General features: G+C 41.7%; 1 protein-coding gene across 4 annotated transcripts in view; it reads right to left on the minus strand.

The window, feature by feature from the left end:
- myo6a (myosin VIa) overlaps nt 1–15,245 on the minus strand; it is a 134,091-nt gene that overhangs the window by 76,677 nt on the left and 42,169 nt on the right. For all 4 annotated transcript variants that reach the window (XM_041958170.1, XM_041958169.1, XM_041958168.1 and 1 more), the window contains exons 11-12: nt 9,079–9,259; nt 844–988 (exon numbers count right to left, since the gene is read on the minus strand). In XM_041958170.1, the coding sequence (XP_041814104.1) occupies nt 844–988; nt 9,079–9,259 (326 nt within the window). The remainder of the gene's footprint in view (nt 1–843; nt 989–9,078; nt 9,260–15,245) is intronic.

Here is a 15,245-nt window from a genome sequence, read left to right on the forward strand (position 1 = left end):
GCAAAAACAATCTGCTGCACAAAATTCAATTAGTCTTGGCTTTTTTTTCTTCAAATGCGCTGCACACCCTCTTCACAAGGTCCATTCAGCAGCTGTTCTGGAGCTTTCAATCGTATTACATGATCTTTTCAGTTGTTGTGGAATTCCAGATGTTGAAATTTACACTCTGGGCACATTAAAGCTTCTATTGTTGATATTTTTGTAATAAAAATATATCAAATGACAATGTGAAAACAATGTGATGAATCCACAGAGGACTATCACCTGACCAGCAGCTCCTGTCGGCCTCACGGAGCTTTAAAATGAGTTTCAGCTCATTGTTACGTTCACTCTAACCGCTCTTATTGCAGGCAGTGGCTTTCACAGAAAAGCCCTAAAAGCCCTCTGTGCACTACCTGCGCCTCCCCGGCTGGAGGCTGAAATAAGCAAGTGTTTGATAACATGTTTATGATGATACATCAGTGTTTCTGCTGCCCCCATGTGGCCAAAAAAATCAGTTCTAAGAACACTATAACAACTATACAAGCTGAGATTGAAAGTTTGGTCGTTTTACCAGATAAAATCACTGCTTGGTGGAAACATTAACAACTGATGGACATTTATGCAACCTGTGATTAACACATATTATGTGTGTATCTGTGTGCAGAGTTGCAACTAATGATTTCATCATTTTCCTTGTCAATCAATTATTTAGTCTATAAAAGGTAATGTAAAAGATAAACATCCATCAAAAGCTCCAAGAGCGCAAGGTGTCTGTTTGTCTCAACAGCTGTTGAATAAACCTGTGTGAGTGTGTGAGTGTGTGCGTGTGTGCGTGTGTGTGTGTAAAAGCAAGCCTCTTACTTGATGACTGTTCCTTTGGCGCCCCCTGCTGTTGTGAGCATGACCCTGGTGGTGAGGCTGACCCTCAGGTCCTCCTCCTCCAGGCCCAGCAGCTCGGCACAGTGCTCCAGCGTCTGACTCGACTGGTTCTTGATGGTGCAGCCACCTGGAAGACAAGGAGAAGGTCAAACATCAGCCCCGGGGAATCAGAACTCAGAGGCTAGGCAAGGTAAGAGGAAGCAAGAGCCTGTGGGTTACATGAGGCAACCTTCCACCTGAAGGAGAGGGTTGGCAATAAAATCAAACACTCAGATACTTTTCACTACAAGATTTGAATCTAAACAGGTGGACCTTTACTTCAGCCAAAACACTTAGATTAGCATGAAAATTGCCATTAACTGTTTCATTGCCTTTGTTTCAGTGAATCCACGCATGTGTCCTATTTGTTAAAGATAAAATAGAAGCAATGTGATTTAAAATGACAATCTTAGGTTCGGCAACCAATCAAATGATATCACAAGTTTGCTTCGGGGGGTTTCACAATCTGTGCGGCATCCAACACCCTCGACCTCAGACCATCGATTCCACCCACTCCACAGAAACAGGTAAAAACATAGAAGAAACCTGAAGAGGAGCAACAGAGGAGGGATGGACAGATACGCCATGATGTTGCATGCAAAATAAGACAAACTGTGAAATTACAGTGAGGACAATCTGAAAGACAAAATCCTGGATAGATTGTAAACATATGAAGAATATGGATCTGGGAGGAGGTTGAGGAAACAGGAAGGATTCGAGCCAAACGTCTTGAGACTTGACAGAAGTCTGAACATGATCCCAAAGTTTAGAAAGATGGAAGTTTTAATGATCAAAACAATAATACGGGAACATCAGCTTTAAATGTGCAACATTGAGGCGATTTGTAGTGAGATAGATGTTTTTAAAAGTCTTCACATGACTTTGGTAGAGATGAACCGATGCTGTCTGATGTTCAGTTTGCAGTGAGGTTAGTGAACACCTTTGAGTTTCATTCCTGCCTTTTCAGAGGTGAGGTCGTGTTCTCATTACAGTCTCCTTCAACATACCATAAACATACAAGTCAGGCAGGTCACGGAGAACTCGGCTGTTCAAAGGTATCGAGTGACCAGGTCATCTCTCTCTCTGATCTACGCTGGAATAAACCGTTTCTAACGTCGTGCCAAAGGATTAAGTGGGTGTAAAATATGAATGAAGTAATCCTTCAAGTCCCCCGCATTTCTATAACAACGTGCACTTCCATGATGACAAATTGACAAGCCGGCCTACGTGCGCCCTACTTAAAGGTGAGGGCAATTCACAGTGCTCATTATGTATGGAGCGAGCGAGAGTAACACCCACGAGCTGTGAACTGTGCAGGTCCGGGGAGGAACGAACAAAGCCGGAAGAAACCGGGTGGGCTGAGAGAAGAAGACAGTGCGGCCGACACACAGGGAACTCTATTCAAACACTGACGTGAAAGAGAGGTTCTGCGTGCGGAAGTTTGTCACGCCAGCTTCAGGGCTACAGCGGCCGTCAATGCTGTTACCATGGATACCATTACCGACAGGCGACTCAGCGCGAGACCACATTAAAATCCAAACAGACCAAGGCACCAAATCTGTGTTGGAATAAGCAGGATGGGAGCTAGTTAGCTGGTAGCAGCCAGTGGGTGGCAGAGTCCTGCAGTGTGTTCAACAGCTAACAGGGCTAACAGAGCTAACAAAGCTAACAGCTAATGAAGCTTATGTCTTACAGTTAACAGAGCTTAAAGAGCTAACAACTAACAGGGCTAATATCTTATCGTTAGCAAAGCTAAAGGAGCTAACTGCTAATGTAGCTAATCGCTTACACTTAACAGTGCTAATCGAGCTGACAGCTAACAGAGTTAATAGCTTACAGCTAACAAAGCTATGAAAGCAAACAGCTAACAGAGCTAAGAACGCTAACAGCTAACAGAGCTAATAACTAACGGAGCTAATAGCTTATCATTAATGATGCTAATGGAGCTAACAGCTAATGGAGGGAATAGTTTATAGTTAACTGCCCTAATTTAGCTAAAAGAGCTTATAATTTACAGTTAAGGGAGCTCACAGAGCCAACAGCTAATGGCGCTAATAGCTTACAGTTAACAAAGCTAATAGAGCTAAAAGAGCTAAACACAGCAGGACTGACAGCATTAAACAGTGAACTGCAATTTCATGTGACAACACAATACGTTTATAGTAAATAAATGCACTGAAGTACTTCATCTGAGAACAATTTGGAGGTAAAAGTACTTCAAATGCTTTACTTGTTGTAAAGAAACATTTTGATTGACGTATAGAGCTGTGGTTCTCAGCTGCAGGCCCACTGGTTCCTGAAGACGTAAAACATGAACAGCATCTCCAGTCACATCAACACCATCTTAAACCAGTCTGTCTAATTCTGAATCTGGGCCAACTACGGCTCATATTCAAGAACTGACAACTATGTATTCATAAACACTGTAGGAGTATATCTGGGATGTTTGGATCAATGGGCGTACATCTTATAAACCCACATGCTGTTTGGTGACAACACTTCACAGCATTCGGAGGTGCTTCTCTGATCAATGCCAACAATCAATGGCTCCTGAAAGCTAAGTGAGCTAATATCAAATCAATGTTCAGACTGAAGGGGGATTCAGTGAAGGAAATGCTTCAAGTACATATTAGAGTAGAGCCAAAGACTGAAGGACTAATTCCTAGTTAATTAAGCTTCATTATCTCCAGCTTGTCCTCATAGATTTCTCGGATTATTTTGAAATAAGTTGAGTCCTGAGGTGAATTGAGTTCTGACTGTCAACTCTGTTCCACAAGTACCAAAGGTCCAGTGATTTATGGGAAGACACAGACAACTCTGACGATGAGCTTCACCATGTCCATTCAGATCAGTTTGACCTCTGCATCTGCAGCCAGCAACCCAGAATACCCTCAGCAGGATTTCTATAATATCCAAAATGCTGCAATGCACAGATCGCATGCAGAGATGAAACTGCTAATTAATCTGTTCAAAGAACTGAGTTGTCCAAAAATATTCTGCTGAGCCAGATGACACTTTGAGGACATGATTTGGGGTTGTGATGCTTTTTACAGACCTTCTCAACCCTCCTAGATCCATCAGCACATCGATCATCACACACACACGCTGTGCAGACAAGCTTCATTCAAACACACTGAACTCACTGTATTACACTGCAGTCAGATCCTACAGCGTCTGAATATCCCAAATACGTCAGGCTGAATGTGTTTAAACTGATGACACACGGTGCAGCAATAAAAAACACGACGTCTTCGCTTTGCAAACAGCGCACGGTGCTGGAATGACGTCTAATGAATGCACGAGATGAAGAACAGAAATCGTACTCTATTCGACCACAACGCAGATTTGTGTCAACAGCAGTGCTTTCATGCAACCATAAAAATGCAGGACATGTGGAAAAACATCAATTACATCTCGAGCCTCGTAGCAGAACGCAGAACGTGTTTACACGAGCCCACGCTTGTTAAAGGGAATTACAACATCTGCCTTCGTATGCAATCGTAAAACTGCTTATAAATCAATGCAGTTCTTAAATGAGTTGAACAAAACAATCAGGCCTGTAAAACTTTGGCTGCCCAATAACTGATGCTGAAAAAACAAACTGGCACATAAAAAAAAAAATTCTTAAAAGTTATTTAAGGGAAATATCAGGGTTTAGAGGATTTCCTCGTAGTGTTGACAGTCGAGGCAATATTCCTGAAGCTTTAGAGCGGCTAAAAACATAAATATACGTTCATGTAATGTCTCTGGAAAGGACTTGAAATAACCAAAAGCGAAATATGAAAGAAGGTAGAAGCAGGAAACCCATAACCTTAAAGAACAAACTGTTGGGAGACATTAGCAGAATAGCCTGGTGATATGAAGCAATCCAAAGCCAGGCAGCTGCAGATGACAGATACCCTACAGAAAGATCCTAAAACCCCTACTTGCACGAGACGTTTTGCTTTAACAACCTCCCTAACCACTTACTAAATTAAAAAAACAAACAAAATCCTTTATGTGAAATAGTCATTTAAGTCCTCCTGCAGCCACGACGACTCTTTATGAACATCTGAGTCCTGTCCAATCTTTCCAGGCTCGTCTTTCTGGCATCTGTGCTCTGCTGCATCAGCTGCACGCACGTTCTCTCTTAAGTTAGTGTGCAAAGCCCTCACTCAACGATGCGCTGACTCACTTCCTGTGACCAATCAGTGAAAGGCACTATTCTCAGTGCAGTGTTTATTACCATTGTCTCTCGCGCCCACTTTAAATATCTTACGTTAATCACCAAACAACGACAAAAGGGTACATAAACTAGGACAGAATTACGATTAGGTGGTAACTGTACAACCTTAATCTATAGCAAGTGCAAAATAATAACAGTGACATCTAGTGGTGAAACAGTCAACTACAGCACGGTAATGTAACCGTAGCCTGCTATCGGCAGATGAAATTTTTACGTTGTAACAAACACAGAATGATAGCCTTCACTTGCTAACTGTTATTAATTAGTAGTCGTTAATTAGAACCCTCAAACTCTTAATATAACCCTAACACTAAAACATTAGCGTCTTATGTCAGATTTAGTCAAGTTAAAAGATTTTCTAGCCCTATAATGTAGTGTAATGCTATGTTGATATTAGATTGTGTACTGTTACAGGAGCAGTCTACTTTTCTCTCTGTGGGTTTGCATATTGAGGTCTGTCCTGACATCCATCTCCACCTTCTCCTTCTAATCTCCTACTGGGTGATTCTCTGCCACCGGTGGGTGTTTCTGAGGAGTCCAGCCATCAGATCTGTAATATTCTTGGAAGGCTGCTATTTATAAATGCCTGTAAGTCTCAGTATAATTGGAGTTAAAGAGGCATATCTTTGTTTGACTTCTAAAGGTTTTCCCTAACTAAAAAAATTCTTCTGGTCTCCCCAAATACAAATAAATATTATTTAAGAGCTCCCTAAAATCACCTCTATCCAAACCGCAAACTATAAGTCAAGCCCGTCTCAAACAGTGGATGATTACCCCCTCTGACTGAACACAGTCTTCTCAGTTGCTGTAAAACACGCGCCTCGATCGCCACCCGCTGTGAGAACCAGTCTATTTAATAGGCGCCCCGCTGAGCTTCCTCTTCTTCCCTGCCGAGGGAGAAAACGACGGGGAGGGACCGAGAGCTGAGGAACTTGACTGGTGAAGTTCAAAGGATCAGTTGATTTTCATGGAAACTGAGCCTCCCTGCAGGGTTTAGTCTGAATAATGAGGCGTGAGATGGGGTGGAGCATGTGACACCACCGTGCTGCAACACGACACTTGAAATGTAGAGAATAAAATACTTGAAATGATCGGCCGAATAATTATTTTATGAGTTTTTTTTTTTTTCAATTATTTAATTAATTTCCCTTTAGTGAAAGAAAAATAATTCAAGATGTGCAAATCATAAGTTGGCTGTTATGATTCCTTTGGGTTTTAATTACATGTGAAAAACAAGCACAACGGGACGCCCTCGCCTGACACCAACGCCACGTATTATAAAATCGTTTGTCTTTGACCACAATGAGGTTGAAGTGAGAGAAAGGGAGATGGGGGCTGAATATTACAGCGATCAATCAAAGTGCAGAGTCTTGAGGGATGAGATCAAACTGGCATCTGCCTCTTAGGAGCCAAAATGGTGCCGTTTGGGACTGGAGACGCCGGCGAGATGGATGGTTTCTGATGTAATCACGGACCGCTGTAGGCCGCAGTCTGAAAACTCATCGGAAATAGCTGATGATGAACTGTCCTCCCATCACGCTTGTGGTCTCTGGGCTTGGTCCAAATGATACAGTACGTAAAGGCAGTGAAGGAGGAAGTATTCAGATCCTTTACTTAAGTACTAATACTGTATCATACTGTTAAAGGATTCCATTAGTCCTGCACAAAGACTGTATAAAACAGTCTCCATGAGGTCACAGGTTTCTGAAGAACACCAAACTCCCAGCTAATCCAAAAATGGGCGGAGAGGTGGCGCGTGGGTGGAGCTGGTTGCTGAAACCTAGCAGCTAACTGTCACTCACAGCAGCCATGCCCATATAACTATGACTAGCTTTAAGCCTTGATATGATTTAAACAAGTGAGTTATATAAAAATTCAAGCATGTAATATGTTTGTTTCTGCTGTAAAGTTGGGCAGTTTAATATGGGGGTCTATGGGGACTGACTCACTTTTGCAGCCAGCCTCGTGTGGCCATTCGAGGAACTGCAGTTTTTGACAATGTTACTTATGTAAAAGTGCATTTGTACAATATCAGGAAATGTACTGTAAGTATCAAAAGTACTGAAAGCCAAAAATGACCTCTATGAGTGTATGTAGTACATCAAACTATACATTCGTACTGTAACTAATATATACTATTATCATTAGATTATTATTACTCATGCATTAATTTTTTAGCATCATTTTGTTCTTGTACTTGGTCGAGGTGGAACTGATTTTTAACTATTTTACATAAGGCTGCCACTAATTATTTTAGTAATTATTTTCATTAATTCATTCATTAATCTGCTGATTATCTTCTTGATCACTAAACGAGAGAAATGTGATCACGTAAATGAATTTTCTGTCGCTCTGATGATGAGGTTACATGCTTATATACACACACCCACAGGCATCAGTCACACTCTGCTTGTGAATTAAAACATCCAGAACCATGAAAACATCCGACTGCAGACGTCACCTTCACAAAACATTCCCTTTTCTTTTTAAGCTTATTTTTATGACATTCTGTATTTGGCACGCTCCAATTTAATTTACACTGGCTGATTACAGGCAGGCACTCAGAATTAGCTTGTCGCTGACTTTCAGTAAACTGACATCCTGCTGGTTTTGGGTCCGACTGCAGTCAGTGTGGATTAAATGTGATGCTCTTATAATTTACCTTTGCGGATGTTGTAACCAGTTCGGAGCAAAAGAACAAACAGCTCATTCTGAGCCTTAAACCCTTAAAATCACAGATTTGGGGGGCATTTTCCTGTCACAGATTCACATGACTTCCACAGAGTCATTAAAATAGTTGCATGAATGTGATGACGAGCGTGTCGCAGCACATTAGCTGGTAACGTCTTCACCTCTGAACTCTTTAACGTCCTCTAACAGAAGCCTCTAACGATGCCTTTGAGGTTCTGTGTCCTTGTCGGAATGTGCAGTTTGCATTTTGTTAGTTTTCTGTATGTCACACAGAACAATCCCCTTCACTTCCTGCTACTCCAGCGTCACATGTCTCAGTTCATTTGAGGTCTTCATCCCTGCATCACAACCCGAGCCGGTTATATCTCTGCATCAGAGGCAGCGAGGACAAACTTCCAGTACATTAACTGTGCATGACAAAGGTGACTAATGGCAGGGATGCCTACAGCTGGAGGGACTATTTTTAATGTCGACTGATTCTTGTCACATTATTCAAGTAATGCAAGAAAAACAACATACTGCATGTTGAAAGCAAAGATCTTCACACTGATGAGAATCACGCCGTCATTACCATTTACCATCATGATGAGTTCTTTTAAAACAGGAAAAAAGAAAAGTATTAAACTTCCGGGCTGTCTCAGTGGCTCCCAGATGGGGCCACAAGAATAATCATATCATTATAGTAATAATGTGTTATGTTGTATTTTCAAACACATCCTAACAGTCAGAGCAGCGATGCAAAGATTTGACATGTAAACAGAACTAAAAGAAACATGAGACGACTCAGCCCTCAGCACAGTCTGGCAGGACTGAATCTGACCAACAAAACTGAAATCAGGCTCAACAGAACTCCACTAACTGCTTAACAAACAGGTTTCGGCTGCTTGTGGCTGTCTGATAGCACCGTCTCTGTGTAACTGTGGGCTTCCAGTGTCATCAGTGTGTGATGTGTCTCAGCTGAATGTGAAAACAGGACAAAACACCACCTGTCAGTGGAGTCAGACCTGCAGGTTGTTCTCTCTCTGTTGTCGTTTACAGCTGCTTAATGAGTCTCAAAGATTAGGTTACAACACTAATCAACACTTATCAATAATTGCTAAAATCTCTACTTCTTGTAAATTCGCAGTGGTTCCATTTAGAACCGCTTCTTGAGACCAAACCCTGACAGGACCTTTATGGATTAACCATCATGTCGTCACAAGCGCTGCCTGTGACTTCTCAGGTATTTTCATGCATTTCACAGATGTGTTGCGGCAGCTCACCTGACGTGCTCCCAGCCTCCTCGAAGTCGATGTTGCCGAGGTGCAGCACGCCGGCCACCACCCTGAACAGGTCCAGCTTCTCCGTGTCGTCCAGGCCGATCTTCTTCATGGCCACGCACATCCTGTTGAAGTCGCCGTGGTCGTCCAGCAGAGGGTCCTTCAGAGGGCCCGACTTCATGTGCTGAGAAACGAGACAGATGGAGGACAGCTACTGACGGCTGACAGCTTCACTCCTTCATCACACAAGCTACATTTTCAGCTTCATCCTTCTAACATGAGGTTTGCCTGGTTACATTCACCCTTCTTTCAATCCATTTGCATTCATTCTGGCCTTTTAACTTACTGTCAGCGTTACTTTTATCCCTCATTTCTTCACCTTCTACCAACTGACCTTCCTTTCATTTTTCCCTCCAAACAATTTACCTGCCTCTCCACCAGTTCTCTCCTTTGTGTGCATCCTTTGCTGTGGCATTCAGGTCAATGAAAAATGTGTTTGTGTTACTTAAAGCACAAGTGTGGCTTTGTCAAACCAACCTTTTGAAAATCAGAGCGACCTTAAGCTTCCAATCATCCTTGAGAATCATTTAATTTTCCGGTTGCCAGATGAACTAATCTTTGGCTGCACTTTGAGAACTACAAGTATTGGGCACATACATCTGATTCCTTGAATGTAGTGTACAGAAGAGCTCTAAAAAGCAGCGTAAGCGGCGTATGAGATATCTCAATGTGCAGCAGAGAGAAGGCAAAGATAAAGGAGTAGGAAACACACACACACAAACACACACCAAAACAACCCACTCATGAATGTCACAGTCTGATGATAACTGCAGGCTCAACTCGATGCCAACCAATGTGTGTCCCCAGTGGTAAAATTAAGTGGAAAATGAATTCTACTGCTTAGTTTGTCCCACTATTGAATCAGGTTCTCATTGGATTTTCATTTAGTTTTTTCACTGAGGCCCATGAAGTCGAATAAATCAACAGGAAGGTAACAACCACTTTGGAAGATATGATATTATTTATGTCTGCATTAAAGGCAAATTAAGCATTTTCTCCATGTAGGTTTAGGTCAGGTAAGAAAAATGGCATTCAAAAGCAGACATGAGGGAACAAACTGCACTAAGACACCTGGACATCTGTCAAGAAATGTATTTATTTTTATTTCTTTATTTAATTTAGGGCTGGGAACAATCAAACCAATGCAAGTCAACAAAGAGCAAGGGTTTATGGGTAAGTGAGGACAGCCAGCGGCGCCTCATGCTTAGAAATATTCCTTCAACAAAGCAGTCTGGACTGATGCTCATGTTCAGAAAAGGTGAATTATGTCAGAGGACATCAGGCAGGTTTTGGTTGGATTGTTGCGTCTTTCCAATGTGTTTGTTTTGTTTTTTTCTGCATCATTACTTCAGTCCAGGAGGTTGTTTCTGTTTGTTTGGCTGCTGGCAGGATGTCTCACAAAGTCGTTTAAAGCTCTGAATGAAATGTGATAGAAAGTTAAATAGTTTTTGTTTCAGATCCAGTTATTATTTTAGTTTCTTAAACCTGCATAGATCAATATTTGCTGTGAGCTCGTCGCCGTGGTTTTCTGCCCCCTAGTGGCCAAAAATGTAGTAATGCAGCTTTAATATTGTGAGCTATTTTTCAACATTTTAGCTAGTCGCTTATAAAATACTGTGCTTCAATGAAGAAAGTTTGATATTTTGTGTTTTGATTCTGATCACAGATGCAGATTAAACTTTCTCAACATTTCTATTCTTGCAAAAACAAATCTAAAGGAGGATATTTGGCTGTCGAGTAGCGAGCGGGATCATTCTGAAAGAAAAAACTGAGTCATCCCAGCTTGAATCAACACTAAAACTTGTTTGTGAATTCTGGATCTCAGGGACCTCGGGGGGGAGGGGGGGCTCCAGACTGCAAAACAAATCTACCTACGGGTATCAATAAAGTTACCTTGAACCTTGAACCTTGTGATCAGCAAAAAGAAAAAAAAATCAATCTTTGCAAATTAAAACAGCTGCCTTCTGACGTGCTGTAAAAGTATTGATCGGATGAGGCTGCTGCTCAATAATGCAGAGTTACCAATAAAATAGATTTTTACATTGCGTCCTGTGATGAGACCATTTCCTTGATCACAAAATGTGAACATCGATACACGAGGAGACAAATATCTTTTCTGCTTTGCTTTTGGAAGTGGACGACTGGCGGGTTGTAATAAAACAGGAAGTGGACACAAACAGTTTGGGGAGGCGTACGAAAACGCTGCACTGTGACATTCTGAGATGCACAAAGGCAATCGGAAGAGATTTCCGGTCACCTGAAACGCTCCACAGTTTCTACACAGCAGGGCAAAGTAGGAAGCGGCACAAAGCACTCGAGAGGTAAAGGAAAGATTAAAATCCAGCATGCATTAACCCCCCAGACACTCAGAGAAGACGTGAACCCAGCGAGTCCCAACATTCACACCAATATCAAGATGTAAAAGAGTCGCTTTCCAAGTCACCTTGTCATCCTGTGAGATACGACACGGAGCAGTGAGGAGACATACAGCACATCATTCACCAGTGATTACAGCAAAGAGCACCTGCCACTACACCTGGTCCGAAACACATTTGCAAATAATCCTTTTGTGCATTTGTTTTATTTACCCCGAAGCACCAGGTGGGAGGGTAAGACTCCAATATTAATCCTCTTCCAATCCACATATTTGTTGTCTGATCTTTTCTTATCTTACCTGAATTTGTGGCTACTTTAAAGTGAATGCAGAGTACCTCCCTGTGATCCTGGATCTTATCGGATATTACCTGAGCCGTCCCGGCGCCCACTCGTCCCTCCTGGTGAGAGTCGAGTTAAGGCACAAAGCTGAGGATTGTTTGCAAACGGTATTTCACCCGAGTCTCTGCGGGCTCGTTTTCTGAAGTAGTGAAATCAAGAAAAAGGACTTCACAAAACTTTCCTGGGGCCGTCTCGTGGGACGAAACTCGTCCTCATATCCGACTCTTTGTGTGCTTCCTCGATACAAACATTCAAACACTATCAGGTAACTGCGTCATGCAGGCCTGCAGTGATTAAAACGAGGGATGTGGGATCAATTTGTTGCTGTTCAGGCTTCATTACGGTTATTTCACCTATCTTAATGAATTAGTGAAGCAGAGCTCATCTAAAAGTGCTTTGTTTTAAATTTAAATTTTCTATTATCTTTTCTCCCTGCTTGTTGTTCCCTTAGCAAGAAAAGGTCATTACATGCATTTATTCTGGAGACAAATATCTGATCTGTTCGTCGTTGGAAGGAGCGTGCGCATATATCATTTGAATTAAATTTAGTGAATACAAGAGAATCGAAGACAGATCTGTGAACGGATCATGCAGTTCATTTATCTCTGCAGGTCAGTGGGAGGAGTTGGTGTAAAGGGAGTTTGGTTTATCTACAATAGGTCTGCTTTCCTGCAGCGAGTGTAGAGAAGAGCACCAGCAGACAGAGAACAGACAGGTTTAGTATAGCAACTGATTTGAGGACAGTAAAAAATCTGACAACGCAGATAAAATATCAATGCTGATATTAAAACCCAGTATCTTCAAATTTAAAACATCTGAATGCTGTTCAGGATCTTAGTATCTGAGAAGTTTTAGCTCTGGTTTCTACAAAAGAAAGTGAGGAGAATAAAAAGTGTTGGACAGAACCAGGTGGCTGGATAGTTTATACCTGCACTACATCACCACACTCAAAGATAACCGGCCTGTGGAGAGGCCAATAAGCTGATCTCATTCTCCCATTTCAATCTCCTGAACCATCAGGGTGAAATCTGCTCCTTAACTTCATAGCTACGACCTCAATTAAAAGCATTTTTCTGCTTTTTGGTTTGAAGGGTAGGTTTGGCGTTTACTGCTTGAGCCCGGTGAGAAGCTGCAGCGCGGCGGTTTCTCACAGCCGCTGGTGAAACTCTCAAGAGGGTTTTCAGAGCGTTTTTGTTCAACATATAAATGGAGACAAACTGTCACCGATGTGTGTCGTGTCACTTCCTGTCACAAGTTTGACTGGATACGACTCCGAATGCCATAAAAAAAAAGCTGGGACGCCATGCAACACATTCCTAAAGCGTTCGGTCGGGGTCATGTTTACCACTGTGTTACATCAGCAACACTCAGTAAGTGCTTGGGAACCAAATTACACGATATTAGACTAACGAAATGTTGTGCTTGAGGACGTTCTGTTGCACTTCATTACGCCACCATCTGCACGGTAAAGAAAAACATGTGTTACTTTGTGTTATGCTGCATAACTTAACGCTAGCCTTCTGTCACATTGCATTATGTTGCATTATGTGGCCTTACATTACATTACTACTCATGTTTTCTCTGTTCATGATGTGTGGTGTTTTTACGCTGCATCTCTCAGTCAATCATTGTCTGTGTCTTGGATATTGGTGTATTTTTGATTTTAATGAACAGAAAGAAAGACAAATGTGCAGCTTTGTTCATGTTGAATACACCAGAACAGGAGTTCAAGCATAAATCCTGCAGTCACAGTCAGCTCCATTCCTTCTGCAGTTTATGTGGAAATATAATGAATAGTTATGGATGTTGAATCAACAGCTATATGCACAAACATGCAAAGACTTCTATGCAAAGAGTTCTATTTTTCAGAGAAAGTGATGAACTTAATTATGAATCTACGTGGCTGGTTTTATGAGTCTCGGTGGAATATTCCTCCATTTATCCTCCATCTTCAGCAGGGACAGCAGAGCACCAATCTCTTGTCCACGTCCCTCTTAATGGCTATGATAATTAATAATGGTGTACTGCGGGGAATGCCATATACATCGGCAGTAATGGAATACTTGTGCATAATTAATCAAAGGCTGAAGGCAAAGGAAGGAGCTCATTTCATATGACGAGGTTTTCTTATTAGATGCCTTTGTGCTGCGCTGTGGCTCTCAGCCAGGCTGCTAATTAAAATGTTTGCTGTTTGAACAAAAGCGTCTGAACTTATTCTGAAAATTATTAGATTATATAAGCACGGCTGGTTTGCAGGGAGGAGTTCCAGCCTAGAAACACAACAACACCAATAACATATCTGAGAGGGTCTTTGTTGTTGAGATAATTTGGTCATGAGGTTCATGTCTTTAAAGTAGCTGCAGAAGAGCAAGCCTTTATAATTACACATATATTCAAACGTGGCTTTGCAAAGCCATTCTCTGCTTTACTGCCTGGATTTTGCTTGAGGTGAGAGCACAAGTTTTCATCTTTGCCAACAAATTTCTGCAAACAAGTCAAGACGCAAACAAATTCTAATGAAAACAAACCGCAAGCAAATAGAGTCCTTCATCACCAACCGCAAACCAAAGTTAGGTGCAACAGCAAAAGAAATTCCTGAAATGAGACTGCGGAGAAAAGAAATGACCAGAGTCGACTAGCTTTTCACATTTTCCTTTTTTTAAGAGACCTGGAGGAGAGAACAAGTAATGTCTAAAAAAGGAAACTGACACATCCTTCCTCTTAAAATTTAAATGCTGAATTTATCAGCAATAAAACAGACCCAGGATCTGGTCAATACATTCAACGGTCTTGCTGCTGCAGCCTTACTTGGTTGTTGATTATAGCTCATGGTTAGCTAATGTTAGCAATACAGGCCAACAGAGATATCAGCAGGCTGATTTTATTGGTCGATATTGTCCTATCACAGATGTATTGATATGTGTGTTTATCACTGATGTCGTCTCTCCCCCCCATCACTTTTGGAGTGTTGATGCGTTTAGCACAATCTTGCATCATGCACAGTAAGTGGTTTAAAATGTTGTATTTGCATATATGATTATAATTAACATATTCATGACCCGGCCTTCATTTTCATCAGCCTTGACCTTTTCTCTACCACCCTTACTTTTTAAACCCCAACACCGGAACAGCTGTAAGACTCGCTAATTGATCAGTATGTTGTAATATTAGCTGCTATGAACACTGCAGCCACTAGGGGGCACTAGCAAGTCTCAAGATTTACAGTCTATCTCTGGGCAAAGTAATTTCACGACTTGTAGAAACATGTGTACACATAAAATTTTACTTTCAAAGGGATTTGTGTGCTGATTCCATGTACAGGGGATTGCAGACGCTTACGAAGGCGAACACAGAAACCAATAACCAGAATCACACCTGATGAGGAGACGAGAGGA

This window comes from Chelmon rostratus, chromosome 18, assembly GCF_017976325.1.
Source record: "Chelmon rostratus isolate fCheRos1 chromosome 18, fCheRos1.pri, whole genome shotgun sequence".
In the NCBI taxonomy this organism is placed as follows: Eukaryota; Metazoa; Chordata; class Actinopteri; order Chaetodontiformes; family Chaetodontidae; genus Chelmon; species Chelmon rostratus.